This window comes from Convolutriloba macropyga, chromosome 5 (assembly GCF_964194025.1).
Source record: "Convolutriloba macropyga chromosome 5, txConMacr16.3, whole genome shotgun sequence".
Taxonomy (NCBI): Eukaryota; Metazoa; Xenacoelomorpha; order Acoela; family Convolutidae; genus Convolutriloba; species Convolutriloba macropyga.
This window is the reverse complement of record NC_134472.1, coordinates 60757970-60775580: the sequence shown is the minus strand read 5'-3', so window position 1 is coordinate 60775580 and position 17611 is coordinate 60757970. Positions and strand designations below refer to the sequence as shown.

At 39.0% G+C, this 17611-nt stretch overlaps 2 protein-coding genes across 2 annotated transcripts in view; both read right to left on the bottom strand.

Moving 5' to 3' along the window:
• Window positions 1-12293, bottom strand: part of LOC142340148 (uncharacterized) — a 34748-nt gene extending 22455 nt beyond the window's left edge. The window contains exons 1-2 of the mRNA XM_075390625.1: window positions 12057-12293; window positions 11092-11430 (exon numbers count right to left, since the gene is read on the bottom strand). Coding sequence (XP_075246740.1) covers window positions 11092-11430; window positions 12057-12108 — 391 coding nt within the window. The 5' untranslated portion in view covers window positions 12109-12293. The remainder of the gene's footprint in view (window positions 1-11091; window positions 11431-12056) is intronic.
• Window positions 1-17611, bottom strand: part of LOC142339521 (uncharacterized) — a 462116-nt gene that overhangs the window by 430163 nt on the left and 14342 nt on the right. The gene's annotated exons all lie outside the window — the stretch shown is intronic.

Genomic DNA, 17611 nt, shown 5'->3' with positions numbered 1-17611 from the left:
CTAAATTAGTTAAATAACTTATGATCAGAATTACATCACTTGAGCAAACAGTTAAATGTCAAGAAGATACCATTCGTATACTGAACAAAAACGTTGATGAGCTTCAAAGTCTTATGTCGGCCCAAGAAAAATACTCAAGCAAAGACTGCTTGATTTCCAAAAACTTCCCAATTAACCCATAAAGCAATAACTTATATAATGATGTTTGCCAAGCATTTTACGATTACTTCAATTATCATATTATGCCTGATAGAATCAAGGCATGCGATCCCTTGAAGCCTTTTAAAAACGGAATAACCCCAATAATTGTCAAATTTATCTAATTCGACGATAAGGATTTTATCTTCAGTCGGCGATAAATGTTATCGGATAAATTAAAAGGAGGTAAAAAATAAGTTATCCATGAAAAGCACCCCCCCCCCCAAAAAAAAAATGCTGAAATTATGAACAAGTGCAATGAAATTGGGATCATTACAACAACTTGGAACTGCCAAGTAAAAGTTTTTCGAAAAAACTAAAATTGTAACTACTACTCCTGTGCTGTAAATAGTATAAAGGCGGTGGACGAGCCCAAAAAAATTGTGCAAATAAGAAACGGGAAACTTCAGTTGCGGAGGGTTTTGTAGGAAACCACGGTACACTTCGAGATGATCCACCTAATCATATAGACGAAAAAGGGAAACAAAATTTGAACCCTTTTGAGAAAAAGACTACAAACTATAAACAATCAAAAAAACATTAGCGGGATTCACCTGAAGACCCAGTTAATTGCAAGAAAGGACAAGTTTGATCTATCATCTACGCCGACAAGCAGCAACATGGCTCTATGTTTGGAGGATGTTATTGAAATTGTGGATGGGGCAGCGAGGGAACAAGCAGCTGCAAACTCTAATCTAACTTATAACTTTTGATAAATTATGGGGAGTACGTTTGCGAAAACAAAATAATGGCAATAGGTAATCCTTATATACTATCCCCCAATATACAGTCCTTAAAATCCCATCATGACCAGCTCAACTGTTTTCTTAAAAATTTTCAAAAACAACCTAGGCTAATTGGTCTAAGTGAAACATGGCTTAACGAAAATGATAACCTGGAACGTACTCTTTAGAAGATTATGAAAGAGTAGTTGAGTCACGAACTGGAAGAAAAGGAGGATGTGTGGCTTTTCTGTTGAAATCTGAAATCAGCTTTGAAAAAATCCAAATGCCAACAACTAAATCTTTTGAAAAAACTACAATTAAAACGGAAAAAGACAACAAAACCTGCTTTTTTACAATTATTTACAGACCACCAAACAAGAGTTTTGAAAAATTCTTTGCAGGGCTTGAAGAATTTTTATAATATACTTCTAATCTCAAGAATCATTACTTTTGCGGTGAATTAAACATAGATATTTTGTCAAAGTGTAAAATATGACCTATTGACAAAAAAAAATCAGCTTTAAGTTGCGTAATGGAATACAAACCCGCGTTGCTGAAACTAGAGAAAGTTGTTTTGATCATTTCCTTGTGAAAGAGCATCATAAAACTATTACTAGTTTTTATTATTAGAAATCTATTTTCGTAGTTGAACATACTTCTGTTTCTTAGAGAGAGAGACTACAGGGGCTACTATCAATAACAATAAGCATAAGAGATGGTAACAAAGACTTATAGGAACGACGTTCAAATAGCGGGCATCTAAAATCGGGCTTTATGGGTTTATCCTGTTTCTATTTCTTACTTCAATTTTTTATTCTGACTCTGATCTCTTTGAATTGCTTTGCTGAGCATCTGATAATCAAAGTCACTTTTAGCAGAATGAGAGAAGAGAGAAACTAGCCTAGAGAAGTCAAAAATGTTTTACGCAAAATGCTGAAAAAGCGGCAAAATGGTAAAACGAAAAAAAGTTCGACGAAGTAAAAAGAAAGGAGCGCTATAATAGCCGGCTGAGAAGATGAGGGCGGCTATTAAAAAGAACATTCTTGTTTAAATTATTTGTTCTGCTTATACACTGAATTGCAAAAACTTGATAACATCCAGACATGAAAGTTGACAGCAGGGTATCTAGTTTGGTTAATATCATGAATACATTATTGGATCTGAAGAGTTTTTTAAGAAAAATTGACGAAAATCTGTCTCGGTCAATTGTACCTTCTTCTATAGACAACAGTGAAATCAATCGAGTTGAACAGAGCTGCGTTTTCTTTACAACATCACCAAGTGAACTAAGTAAAATAATTAGGTCTCTGAAGAACAAAAAATCTGTTGGGCATGATGGGTTAAACAGCGAAATTGTTAAGATTTCCTTACCGGTTGTCGTACTTTATTATTTTGCTGTGGTGATTCGCGTTGCGAGTATGCAGACAGAATGTTTATGAGTGATTCGCGGAGCGAGATCTACTTTAACTTTTGTTTCGCTTACTTGCGGAGCGGGAGAACAAGAGACAGTTTTGCAAACTGAATTGAGTTGCATAAATTAAGAGGAATGAATTAAACAGATTGGAGCCACTTGAGCACAACGTGAATACGTGATCAGACATGTCTGATCACGTGCGGGAAACTATCAGACAACGGAATGAAATCATAAGGTAAACAAATTGAACAAATTAATGAAGGTGAAAGTAATTGAACTAATTTAAGGCATCAAATAAATTTTACTGCAATGATTAAATAAAATGAATAAATATACCATCAGGTATCACATACCCTTCGCAGCAAGAAGAAAAATTGTAATATACAATTTTTCCGATATAATTAATAATAACAATATTTACAAATTAATACAAGGTCCCGGTTAAATAGATAATATCAATATATTTGCTGGTTATCATAACTAAAAATACGATGATTAATACAATATAAAATGTCTTTTGAGTTTTACAATTTCCAATCTTCATTTTCGTAATCTTTTCGTTCCTCTACATCAAGAGCAGTCATGGATCTAGCCAATGTCGGGGTGTCCGTCTCTAGCAAAGGTACATTTCGTACCGCGGGAGGCGAGACAGAACCAATCTGTGGTAACACGTTTTGCTCTTCCGGTTGTATTTCCAAGATTTGTTGTACCGATTCGACAACGGTGACAGGTGGTGCAAAATTTTCAACATCACCCGCTCGTCGGGGTCGTTTAGGCGGTGGTAGGATGTCTGATCCTGGAGATGACGTTTCGAAACCATAATATGACGGGCTTCGCCTATTACGGTCGGAGGATCGTTTTGAAGATGATGTTGCGGGTGGATCAGTAGGCGCATTTGGAGTCGGTTCGCTGATCTCGAGTGGAGGTTGAGCGTTTCGGATTGCAGCGAAGTTTGGCAGTTTTGGGACGCGCCCCCGCATTGCGCGAGAAATGTTTGAGCGCTGTGAAGAGACTCCGCTGCCCGGCTCTCTCTTCCTATGTTTCATCTTTTTATCACCCTTTTGCTTTCGGGTGAACTCTTTAATGTGGCTGTGGATCAGCTCTTCAACGACCTTCTCCCCAGCACGTGGCCCGCGTCTATCGGCATATACTTTTAATGGAGTTTGTCTCTCCTGATGGGTGCCGAATTTGGCAATATCGCTATTTCGAACGGTAACAATTTGTTTGCCCGGCTCCTTGATGGTCGATGTAGTCGGGCTTACTTTTAAGATGTGTGATCCTGGGGCGAGACCTTCATAGAGGCCTTCAAGTTTCTTCTTGGATCGTCTTTTGCCGTGGATTTTGCGAGCCAAGTTTAGCTACACCGATCGTTCTTTTAGGGGAATGGGGCGGATTGCTTTTGTTTTTAGAAATCTGGATTCCCCATCCGTGCTCTCCCTCTCTCTTGCGCTCGCTTCCATTGTGGCGCTTGTCATGCCCTTTTCAACTTCAATGTCGCTTCTGTATCCACTTATCCATTTGTCATCTGGCAATATTTCCTCCGGCATCACTGTTTCTTCGTCTAAATAGTCGTTTATGATACCCTTATACGACAAATTCATCAAATTCGGTTTAGTTGCAATCACGCTTAGCGGGGTATTAGGTTTTCTCCCAAAATGTGCTTCGAAGGGCGAGATCTTTGTTGTTCTTTGTTTACATATTCGCAATTGGTGAATGATTATCTTTAATGCATGCTTTACATGAAAGGCGTGTGCAGCTAGTTTCTCTTCTTTGATACATGCGAGTCTATTCTTAATTGTTTGAATTAATCGTTCCACCAACCCAATAGCACGGTGATCATTTACAAGCGCTTCAATAATTTCAATGTTGTTTTTATTTCAAAAAGTCTTTACTTGATGTCCAATTAAACATTTAGCTTGGTCTAAACGGATAGATCTTGGAATTCCGTGTGTTTCGATGTACATGTCCAAAAATTTTAGAACATTTGGTCCATTAGCTTTTTCATACATATATGCAGTTGGATATTTAGAAAAACGATCAAGTGCTGCCAAAAAATATACTTCATTGTTCTTTTCATCAAAAAATGGTCCCCCAAAATCGATTTGAATTTCCTGATTAGGTTCAACACATGGTATATGAGGAGTAAATTGCTTAGCGGGAATTACGGATTTTAGATTGTTACCAATTACTGTGCACGGTTTGCACTCAGTGCCCTTGACTATTAGCTCCCGATGCATGTAAGGCCACCAGCAATGTGTTGCCATACAAATCATGCCCCATGTACCTGGATGGCTGGCATGAATATCATCTGTGAGTGCTTCGCGAAGTACGTTGGGGATAGCTACCTTCTCGTCTATGCATACGCACCCGGAGCGTACGTGAAGGTCCCTCCAGTACGAATGTATGTACGGGTTGATGGCTTCTAATCGGGCTTCGTTATTTGTGAGTATGCAATCCCTGACTTCTTTTAAGACGGCATCTTTGCTAGTGAGGGAAGCGATGAGCGTTTTACTGAATATCTTTGATACTATATAATCAAACGTGGGAACGTGCGGGCTCGGAGTTAACGGGGTACTAGCATTTGAAGAATGGGTAGGGGATGTTGGGGTTATGTTGTGTGCCATGCTTGTTGTCGGCGGAATACTAATGTTTTGCGGGCGTTGATTTGCTGTGCGGGGTGTAGATGTTGAATTAGGTCGCGTACTCGCGGTGCGCGTGACGTTTTCACTTGTTGAGGGTTGATCCGCTGCGCGGGATGTATCATTGAATCGCACTCTGGTTATTCTTTTCTTTGACGGCATACTGTTAGCTATTAAATTGATTTCTTTAATTATGGATGATGTTTTAGTTGAGTTTTTGAGAGTAGAAGAATGCAACTGAATTCTAGATCGACAAGGGGCAAAAAGCACTGATTTGAATTCTGGGTGGTGACTTTTTGAGTTATTTCCGGAATGTGATTCGATTGGCGGGATTTGTAATTGAGTAATTTGATGCTTGTGCTGCGCGTATGCCACTTTATTCCTAATTTGGATTAATTGTTTGTTATTACTAGTGTTTTGCAGAGCGAGAGGAGTGCTAAGTGGATTTTGAGACGCGAGTGGTGCATATTTTAAATTGTTTAATTGGTAACTACTATTTGAGGTATGATTTCGCGGAGCGAGTGAATGACTAAATACATGTTCGCATACTTGCATAGCGCGTGCGCTAATTGAATTTATTGAGCTATTAAGGGACTCAAATTTAGGTGCGAATTTGTGTGCGGAGATATGTGTCTCAATTTTAGGTGTGTTTTGCAGGTCGAGTGTATGATTTGTTAGTAACTGGTGTAAAAGTGATGTGGGGTGTTCAGTTTTTAATTCTAATGTGTTAATTGATTTCGAGATTAGTTTCAACTTTGCGACTATAAATTCTTCATCGTATGTGGAGATGTTTTTAGCTTTTTGAGATGGATTGCGAGAAATATAATCTACCAAACCCATTTTTGCCCCAGGAAGGTGTTCAATATCAAATTGAAAAGGGAGAAGACGATCTACCCATCGGGTTAATCTACTGTTGCAGGATTTAATAGATCGGTGTTCTTTCATAATTGAGAGAAGTGCTCTCTGATCAGTAATTACTTTAAATTGTTTTCCATACAGATAATTTTTGAAATATTCTGTGGACCAGACGAGACCCAAAAGTTCAAGTTCGTTTACGCTATAGCGCTCCTCACATGAGTTTAAAAATCTAGACGCGAACGCAATTGGTTTCCACCCATCTACAGTTAGTTGTTCGAGTGCCGCACCAAGACCTGACCGAGATGCGTCGCATTTCACGCGTGTTTCGAGTTGCGGGTTGTAGTGACTATTAGCAGTAGCGTTCGCTATGCGGGTTTTTATTTCTTGGAAACAATTTTCATGTTCAGTCGTCCAAAAGAATTTGGAAGACTTTCTCAATAGCGGACGAAGGGGGTGGCTTATTTGGGCTAAATTTGGGATGAATTTCCCAATATAATGAACGGATCCCAAAAATGAACGGAGTTTTTTTAATGTTTTCGGTGCATCAAGAGCCAAAATTGCCGCAGTCTTAGATTCGAGAGGCGAGATACCCTCTTGTGATATATGATACCCAAGCCAGTCATTTTCTAGTTTTCCAAAGTGACATTTAGGTAAATTTATCCTAAGGTTTTTATCATCTAAACGTTGTAGGCACTTCATGACGTAATTTTTGTGATTATTCAAAGACCCTTTGCTAACAATTAAAATATCATCCAGAAAGCAATATGTATTTTCCAATCCAATTAAAGTATAATCCATAGCTTTTTGAAATTCTGCTGGCATGTCTGTAAGTCCGTAAAATCCTGTTTGAAATCTATACGTGCCAGTCATATCGCCACTAATTATATTAAAGTTGCAATGATTAGCTGTATTAACATCTAAATTCAATTGACTGTAAGCGTATTTCAGATCGATCGTAGAAAAATAAGTTGTGTTTTGCGAGGCGGGAGCGCTTATTTGTTGAGAAATTGATTCAATGAGCGTATCAATATTCGGCATTTGATATTTGTTTTTGTGGATAGCTTTATTCAAAACTTTTGAATCCAATGCAAGCTTTATCGTTTGGTCTTTTTTAACAGTCACCACAATAGGTGAAATGAAATAATTATCTGGGCAGCTCGACAGTTTTATGATATGTTTTTCGGCTAATAATTTTCGAAGTTCTGTATTAACTTTGTCTTGGAGATTGGTAGGAATTCGTCTACCTTTTTGGTGTCTAGCTTGGAAATTCTTGTGAAATTTAGATTTTGCTACATGACTTTTTGATCGTCCGATGCGTGATACCAAGCCAGGGAATTTTGTGGCTATCTGCTCTTTAAATTCCGAGGATGCAATATTATTGACAGAATTACCTTTTTGAAGTGTTGATTTTGTTACTGCAAGCCCAAGTTGGTCGAACAAATCACGACCAATTAAGGACTTTAAGCCGTCAGCAACAACAGTGAAGATAGCTGTGTTGCATACCCATCCTTTGCTTGTGATTGGAGCTTGGATTTTTCCCAGTACCTGTATTGGCTCGTTGGAGAAATTTCGTAGTTGTGCTGGTGACGATACGCGGATCCAGAAAGCGCGGGGGCTGTTCTGAACTACTTGCGACGCGAGTGAATGATGCAATATGCTGCATGCACTCCCGGAGTCCACGAGTAGAGTTGTATTAACGTTTCCAATCTTGAGTGGCATATTGAGGGGTTCAACTTTCTCTACTGTGGAATCAATCATGGCAACTGTGTTGTCCTCTTCGCCGCTGCTGTAATCAGATTCATAGAGTTTGGCGGTTGAACAAAGTTTACTGAGTCCTCTGGATGTGGGTCTTCTTCCACCACCCGAACCATCTTTTTCTTGGGATCTTGTGGTTTTGAGTTGATAGTCTTTTGTTGTTTGCGGCAGACTTTCGCAAAGTGGTTTAATAATCCGCAATTGTTGCACGTCTTTCCTTTTGCGATGCATTTTTCGCGATGATTTGGGAGCCAAACTCCACCACAGTTGGAACAGTTGAGTGTTGATCTATTATTCTGTCTTGCAGCATTGTTGTTGTTGTTCTGCCAATACGGTCTTCGTGAATTGTTATTGAACTGTACGGCATTTACGTTCGCCGGGACAACAATTTTGTTATGTTGTTGAATTTGGTGTTGATTTCGCATTCCGAGTTCCATGTTGATTGCCAAATCCAATGCTTGACGCGGTTCCACAGTTTGTTTTAGTAGCTCTTTTTGGATCTCAGGGTCGATCAGGTTTGTGATGAACACATCGCGTATCAGAGTTTCTTCTTTGTTCTCAAAGTCGCAGTTTTCTGCCAGTTCTTTTAGTTTGCCGTAGAAATGTTCAACAGTTTCCCCCCTGAGTTGTTTTGTGATCAGAAAGACGTGTCTATCAAATGTTATGTTACGCGGGCGGATGAATGCTTCTTCTACGATTTTCCAGAAATTAAGAGTTGATAGTGTATCTATCATAATATGCGGGTTTTTACAATTCAAGATACGGCGTCCCTCTATTCCAATACTCAAGTAGAGAAGAGATGCTGATTTTCGGTCCGCCAACGACCACGGTTTGTCACCACACATTATGCCTATCTCGATGAGTCTTTGGCATTTGTTTTGCCAATTCATTTTTTGTTGCGCGTTGCGCGCGTTTCTTTCCCTTTCTGATTGTGCAGATGCACCCACAATCGTCTCTTCATAGATGGGTTCCAAGGGTAGCTCCACCATTTCAGGCTTCGGGCCGAGTAGCGTGTCCAAGATGATATTCTCTTTGGCTAAGAGCGCTAATTTGTATTGAACTCTCCACTTCTCCCAGCGAAGTGGTGGGTCCGGTGTCGGTTTGTCCCAGAAAGGGTCGATTCCAAGAGGTGTTCTTTTCGTAGCTGGCTGCGCCATGTCGTACTTTATTATTTTGCTGTTGTGATTCGCGTTGCGAGTATGCAGACAGAATGTTTATGAATGATTCGCGGAGCGAGATCTACTTTAACTTTTGTTTCGCTTACTTGCGGAGCGGGAGAACAAGAGACAGTTTTGCAAACTGAATTGAGTTGCATAAATTAAGAGGAATGAATTAAACAGATTGGAGCCACTTGAGCACAACGTGAATACGTGATCAGACATGTCTGATCACGAAGCGGGAAACTATCAGACAACGGAATGAAATCATAAGGTAAACAAATTGAACAAATTAATGAAGGTGAAAGTAATTGAACTAATTTAAGGCATCAAATAAATTTTACTGCAATGATTAAATAAAATGAATAAATATACCATCAGGTATCACACCGGTAATAAGTGGTCGCTTTTGCCATGTTTTCAACGCCTGTTTTGAAAAAGTATATTTCCCTTTACAATTTTTAAAAGCAAAAAAAGTTCTTTTGCACAAGTAGGGCAGTAAAAGCAACCCTGCGAACTACAGACCCATTAGTCTGTTAACATCGTTTTCTAAAATCTTTGAAATTTTGATCAATAAGAGAAATGGGAGTTTTGTTGGCAGACATAGAATTTTACCCTGAAGCAGTTTGGATTCCAACCAAAAAAAACTGTATCAAAAAAACTGCATTAATACAGTTCACTGAATTCATCTGAGGCACCAGAACAAAAACTATCTAGGGTGTCATTGTTCATTGATTTAAAAAAAGCTTTCGACACAGTCAACCATCATATTTTGATTTCAAAGCTAGAAAAATATGGTTTTAGAGGAAAAACACTTGATTTAATTAAAGTTATTTCTCTGACAGATCTCAATATGTTTTTTTGAACAATAAGACGTCAAACTCCATTGGTGTTAATTACGGCGTACCACAGGGATCAATATAAGGGCCATCTTTCTTTCTAAAATACATTAATGACATGCCCCAATGCTGCTCGAACTCGGAGGTAGTTTTGTATGCAGATGATACTGCCACAACATCGTGCTCAGCCAATAAAAATGCTAAACTTTTCTCTGATGTAAAAAACGTTAAAAGTAGTTGGATCAGAACTGTTTAACGACCCAGGAAAACAAATGCATGAATTTGCCTTTTGGCAGCATCAAAAAATCTAAATACCAAGACGGTGTTTTCAAAGACGCTCAAATCAAAGATGAACGTAAATATTTGGGTATTTATTATGACAAATCGATGAAATTTACGTAACACTGTAAAAAAAATTGCAAAATTTAGCAAAATTTTCATGAAATGGCAAGAAATTATTTCACTAAATCAAATGTTAACGTTTTACAATGCCTATGTGAAATCCAGAATAGAATATGGTCTTTTAATTTACGGAAACTTTTATATGACACATCTTGACGAAATTTATAAGATGCAAAAAAGAATATATAGGGCCATTTTTTTTAAACGAAAAACGGATGTGATTAAGAATATCATGACAAAATATCATCTTCTTACCGTTTACTATTTTTTTGCTAATAATATTTTAAAATTTATGTTTGAAGAACTCAGAAAACCCAAGTCAGCTCATTTAAAATTAGATTTGCTCAACAACCATCATGAGACAAGAAGAGTCTCGCACGAACTGTTACCTGTACCCAATTCAAAAAACATTAAAAATTCACTTCGGATCAAAGTTATCGTAGCGTACATTTTCGCGCAAGAAATTAATTTAATTCCTGAAAGCATAAGAGAAATGACTCCAGGTCAGCTCAGAACTTTTTTAAAGATCTTTTATTTACCTATATATTCAGGATAGCTATGAAGTGTTCAATTTATTTTTTCGACATCCTGTAATTTCAATTGGTTTTCGTAAATTTTATACCGGGTTCTTGCTAGATGAGGCTGTAGTCTCTTCAAGGGTTCGTTCAGGTGTAACCTCTTTTAATTAAATTTTGTTTTATTTAATTAATGTTATGTAGCTGGTAAATGAAATTCAATTCAATTCAATTCAAGTTCTTGTTTGTTTTTTTTTATTTTTTAAATCAATGATATGTTCAGAAAGGTTTTTTTTTCGCCTGCTCTTTTGCTGTTTTATAATTCGCACAGTCTGTGATTTTATGCTGATCTGCTTAATAACAGAAAGTACTTTTTGCCTGATCATAGTATCCAAAGACTTGTTATTTAAACTTTTCAGAGTAAGTTCAGAGACCGTTCTTTTGTTCTGATTTTTTTTCTGCGTAGGGTAAAAAGTGACATGATCATATGGCCAGTTTAAAATTACAGTCTTGAAGATTCAGAACTGATTTACTCTGGGACTTGACTCCGGGTAGTTGTTCGAGAGTGTGCAAACAAGTGCTCTCTTACTTGTGCTTTTGAACGTCGCGTAAAACACTGCTTCGTCTCCACTGCACTTGACCTTGACCTCAAACTGACCCTGCTCCTGTCTCTTCACTCCCAACAGTTCATTATGGAAGTCACCGTCGCATTCTTGTCTCTCGTTCAGTTTGTCAATCACAGTTTGGACCCCAGTTGAGTGGAGTCCACGCAATCTGTGAAATATCCCGTCGCTCACTTTCTCAAGCTGTTCCTTTCCGATGTATTCAGAAAGTTTACCGTCTCTCTTGAATGCTGGGAATCTTTCCGGTTTGTCCGGACAATCATGGTCATCTGCAGAGCCATGGTGACCCAGCACAACACACGTCCCTATTGTCCAAACAAAAGTGATGGCTCAATTGTTAAATAGATCAGTAGAGACACCACCCAGATTGAAGCGTTGACCCCCCAGAAACCGTAATTGCAATTAAGGGCGGGTGAGGGCGGTGGGGGTTTGTGTAGAACTCAGCATGGGACCAGTTTACCGGAAAAAATTAATAAATATTTAGTTTTCTCTTGGACTTAACGCATTTCTTTAACATTTCTTTTTATATTAGTATTGTTAAAACACGCGAAATGTCTTTGGTTGTTTTCTAGTCGGTCGGAAAATAGAATTATACCACTTGCGCTTTATCACTTAACTCAATTGACTAAAAAGGAAAAGATCACGTGAAAATATTCGGCCATTAAAAACAATAAAAACCTGTAGGTCAACCCATCAAAAAAAATCTATTGAAAAGACCATACGACAGCCGTTAATACAGTGCCCCCCCCCCCCCCCCCCGCAAACCCGATTCTACCTTTTTAGGTTCCTTCATAAAGTTTACTTTTGAACCCAGGCAAGATTATAAAGTAATTTGGCTAGATGTGGCCCGTTATGAGGGTACGGCTCGGGCTACAGGAAAAGTGTTCCCGCGGACAGCGTCTCTAATTTTTACAAGTTCTGCAAGACTTACCAAGAAGTTCGATAGCGATCAAGCCCAACAGAATAACTCTCCAATTTGTCATTTTTTTTGTTACAGCAAAGAAGACCTCTTAATTTCGATACAAAGCACTGATTTTAAGTTTGTCCAGAGAGTTATTTAATCCCAAAACAATTATCTGTCATTCAATGCTCGTGGGTTGAAACGGGGCTCTGTTATCTAGAGCGTGGGACTGAACTGTAGGGATTTAGGGATTGCGTGTTTGTGTAGTAAACCGTTGTAAATTCAAACCAAATATTTGATTATTTGTGCTGAGATAAGAGATGCGAGTAATCATAGGAGTGGGGTGACCATCTAAGGCCATCAGAGGGGTAATCAGCAACACATCATTAGTCAGGGTGACGCAGCTTTGAAGAGGCGGCGTCGCAATAGCTTCGCATCAGTTTGGAGAAGGAGTAACTAACCAGACACCCTGACGGAATCTTGACGCGATCTTGACGGAAACATATCGCGTGTACACATTTGCTGCTTTTAAATGCTTTTCATCACTTTGCATCACACTGATAAAGTTCATTTTGTGTTCGCTATAACAGAGTCTTCTCCAGAATTCGACGTCATTGGTCAGCATATGATCAAACGACAAAACATCTAGAACGGGCCATCTTTGAAAACAACCACGGGGCTCTCTAGTCAAACCGACTAACGTCAAAAAATGCTCTCCAACGAATGACGATCGGCTGGCTTTGTCAGTAGCTAGCTGAGGATTAGGGAGGCCAGCTTTAGCTTAATCGAGAGGAGGGTGGGTGGTTGATTAGCGCGGGGGGGGGGGGGGCGAACGAGAGGGTTTAGAGGCGGAATGTGTAGGAGGGGTGGAGTGGGGAAGGGGGTGAAGTGGAGGGGGCTAGGTGAGTGGATGGGGGGGGGGGTGAAGTGGAGGAGGGTTAAGTGGGTGCGTGGGTGCGTGGGGCGGGGGGGGGGGGGTGTCAAAACTTAAGAGTCGTGGATTTATGTCTCTGAAACAGTATCAGTGAATCACACACTTAGAGACAACGAGCCGTAAGGCTCCAATAGAATTTAATAGCCTCCGGGCATTACCTGCTTATCCCTTTTCTGAGGACAAAAACTCAGATGGCAGATGAGAAAAACAATAAGGCAAAAAATTGTAATGAAAATTGCAATACAACAGACCTGCGGAACTATAATAATTGCCACAAATTATGCTTGAATGTTTGAGAGCAATTAAGCAAGAGCATTGGACATAAACTATGACCACGCTGTTTCATATCACGGGAGAGGGTAGGTGGGCGTTGAGCGCGGGTGGGGGCGAGCATGTGGGTTTACAGGTGGAATGAGTTCCAGTTAAGGGTAGAGTGGGAGGCATTGGGAAGGAAGGTTAAGTAGGGAGCGATTTGATCGGTGGAGGCTAGGTGGGTGGGGGGGATGTGTTTAAATCTAAGAATGGCACTTTCACATGGTGAAACCATTTCTCTAAAACAGTTTTGGTGAATCACATAATTAGATAGAAGTAAGCCGTAAGGCTGTAATAGAACTTGCTGGCCTCCGGGCGTCACTTGGATATCCCATTTTGAGGACGAAATGTCAGATGGCAGATGAAAAAAAAACGATAAAACGAAAACTTGGCAGAACCACAAAATGCATTGAAAAGACCAACAGGATTAATAAAATCGCAACAAACTCAATTTGAGAGAAGCAATAGCCAGGCGTGAGAGAGTTCGCAATAGACCTATCAACTTTTTCTGCTACAAACAAAGAGCCTAAGACAGCAACTCGTAGCCGGGAAATGTTTCGTTTTGGGATGCAGTTAGGCAGGCTGACAGTGACTTAACATTTGCAACAAAACTTGTTTGCAACTTTGGTTCCGAAGACTAGTCATGCAATTGAAGCGTCCAAAAGCGGTGTATGACATACATCAAATTGTTTGTTTATAAATGGGAATTCTTTTGGCACCAATTTTGAAAAAAAGTGAAGGTTTCTCACAGAGGTTCAAGAAGACAAGGAAAAGAATTGCCGGTCTTGCTGAAAAATTAATTTTTATTTCTGAGGATCCGTTGTATTTTTCCAAATTGTTTTCAATTTTTGTATTCACTATCCTAGGAATTGACGCCATGCCAAGACTGGGGTCATTTTCAGTTACGATGACCAAAATTCAACAAAAGAGAATGAACTTTGAGTCAATTTTTGAATCCAGAAAAAAGTATTTTTACTGACCTATTGAGAGGGGAGTTTTGAGTAGAAATTTAGTCAATATTGAAACGGAAGAAGCAATCATCAATTTTATCGCGTAAACGCTTATCCCATTGATCGGGGGGACTTTCAAACCAACTACCAATTTTCAAATTTAGTATTGTCATGAGGGTTATGCAGCAACTTTGAAAATCGGATGTGTGGGTTACAAAATTATACTTGAATCAAATGGTTCTTTGATTTGCTCATCATTTTATCTAATCAAATTTTGACGATGAAGTAAGACTCCAAAACACGTCAATTTTTTCTTCATTGGTCAGCGTGCATGGAAAATGTAGTCTAAAAATATTCAACGTTGACACTTTGTGGATCAATCGTAGTCCTGGTTAATCATGCAATCGAGGAAAAAATTTTGAACATCAAATTTGGATCAAGCACGGTCTTTTTATTGTTCAAAACGAGGCTTCTTGTTTTGCCACTTGGTATCGAAATGCTAGAGGTCTTCAACCAAAGGTGCCAGAAAAGGCTGAAGAGAGTAGATGTCAAGATAGTTTTGGCGGAGCTCTGTTTCCCTTAAAAGTGTAATCTCCAAAGCTCCAAAATGGCTGTCCCAGGAAGCAGGAATGGCTGTCATGATACTTCTTCAAGCCCCCTGACATCCCTAATTGCCTAGACCGAAATGCAACTAATAATAAGTGAGCTTTGAGCCACAATTTAATCTTCATTGGATTCAAAAATGCCATCTATAGTTTTGTTTAATTCGTTATCTCATGAGGCGAGACTTACACACTACAAAATGACAAAATCAAGCTGATCATAATGGTTATAATGCACTATTGTAAAGTAAATTTGTAAGCTGCAATCCAAAAATATATCACTAAATGGTTATATTATAATTTGAATTGATTAGAGTTTTGCAATAAACTAAGGTTCTATGAAGAGATGTTTAACTAACGTATTTAGGTTAATAAATATCAGAAAGCATATGGTGCAAAATTAATTGTTAAGTTTTTAATAGGATATTTTTTCTATCAATGTGGGTTCAATTAAAAATCATTTGTCAGCACTTTTGTTCAGTCTTAGTTGAGGTTGTTTATTAAAATGAGGAATTGATTTCTCATATCCAATTTCAGATTAGTACGCTATTGATAGTGTTCAGAAAAAAGCAACTTTTTTTTTGTCAATTTCTATTCAAACGCTCCAAAATTTTCACAAACGTATAAAAAGACAAAGATAAATATTGCAATTGTTGACAAGAGAATGTTAGTTTCTTGGAATCTTTTGCATTTATAAAGTTAGCCCTGTCAATTTCTGTAATTGCTATCTGAGCAACTATTGTCTTGGTACTTGCTTGAGCCCCCTGAATTTCCTAATAATGTTTTGCGTGCAATTTTAGTCACGATTATTTTGAAAAAAGCAATATATTTTAAAACCTCCTCGTCTAACCCAATGAGCGTGGAGAGTTTAAAACAACTATCAAACATCATCATCATCAGTCGTTCGCTTCTTCATATATCCAGGTTGAGTTCTTTAAGCCAGTCTATGGCGGTCTCCGTGAGGTGGCAAAGTTCTCCCATGCCTCCTGGTAGGTACGTTATAGGGCACTCTTCCACGATGTGTTGGGAAGATGGTCTGCTCAGGCCACAGACACAGGTAGTGTTGTTCCAGTTGGACTTGAGCGCGCTAGTGCTGAGGCGGTTGAGCCGGCACCAAGACCTCCTGGGGAGCTTGTCCGAGGCCTTGTTGAAATCGACGGGGATTTCTTCGTTGAGTTGTTGCAATATCGTCTGCGGTTTCTTCGCGGGGAATTGGATTCTGCTCTTCAGCCGGGAGCGTCTTCTGGTATCGTCCACAAGGTGATTCAGAAGTTTGATGTTAGAATTCTGACATGTGCGCGCTCTAGCGTCAACAATGCTGTCACGCCTCTTGCGAGGATTCTCCATGTTGGACACGAGCGGGAGGAAATCTGTTTTCGTATTCATGGGGGTGCCGGAAACTATTCGCATGGCCTGGAACATCTTGCGGTCGACTTTGGGCGCGTGCGCGGAGTTGTGCCAGACACTGCACGCGTAATCAGCCACTGACTGTACAAGAGCAAGCGAAGAGATGCGCAGGCTCCTTGGCTTAGTGCCCCAAGACTTGCCGGCAAGCATTCTAATGAGGTTCACACGTTTCTGGAGCTTCTCGGCCGTGTTAACTATCAAACAAATTAGGCTGTTCATGAGGATTATACCGAAACTTTGAAAACATTAGGTTCCCAATTTGGGTTGCCATTGTAAAATGAGTCTCAAATGTTTTGCAACTAACGAAAAAAAAACTTTTTAAGATATGTTTAAGAGAATAAAGATATGTTTAAGAGTATTAAATTTGAAAAAAAAAATCACACAAACGCTAAAATTATCGCAAAATGTTAAGACATTTAAGCTAAGGTCAACGCAAAATTATCAGACAAGCTCTAAACTAGACGCTAAACTTGGAAAGATCTACGCTTAGAAATGCACATTTATGTACGGTCTACGATTAGAAACGTAAATTTATGTACGATCACTGCTAAAATCAATGCAAAATTATATACGATCTACGCTAAATTTAAGGCAAAAACAACTGACTTAGGTCGGGTGAACTGCTCTCAAACAACTGGCGAGTGTTTAACGTCGTCAAAGAGGTTTTGTCAGTTAGCTGAGGTATGGTTAGGCTAGCATTGGCTTAATTGAAAGGGCGAGAGGTGAGCAGAGCGGAGGGGGAGGTGAGTGGGGGTAAAGTAGTACCAGAAGATTGATGCGGAGCATTAGTAGGGGTAGGGAGCGTCTTTGGTTGCACGGGTCCATGTCCACGGGACCAGGGTTTTTAGAGGGTCAAACTTTAAGAACTGCTCTGCATACCATGAGTATGCGTCTCCAAAACTCTGTTGTTCCCGTTTTTTCCTGTTCCAGCGAACAAAAAATTGCATAAAAAAGAAAGCCCAAAGGACTAATATAATTGCTACTAACTTAGTTAATAATAATTTAATTATAACTGGCAGATTGCCGATAAATAGCTGCCGTTGACAGGCTAGACGAACATAGGGATTGAAGCAGAAAAAGAATAAAAAGAAATTGAAATTGACATTTTCCTAAGTTTTCCGAAGTTTCAAAATTTGTTCTAATTCAGTGTGCTGTTTCAGTTAGATTCTAAACCTATACCTATTTCATCTTCTAAGCTGAATGATAATAAGTTAATACTAATATCAGCTAGCAAACGCTCTATTGAAGTTTGATAGCCTAATGCACTATGACTTAATGAACGGCTTTTATTGGTTTATCACATTTCCATTGACATGGACCTTATTCACTACATGGCGTAATTAATTACATGAAATAATTTAAACTCTATGCGGTTCAAAC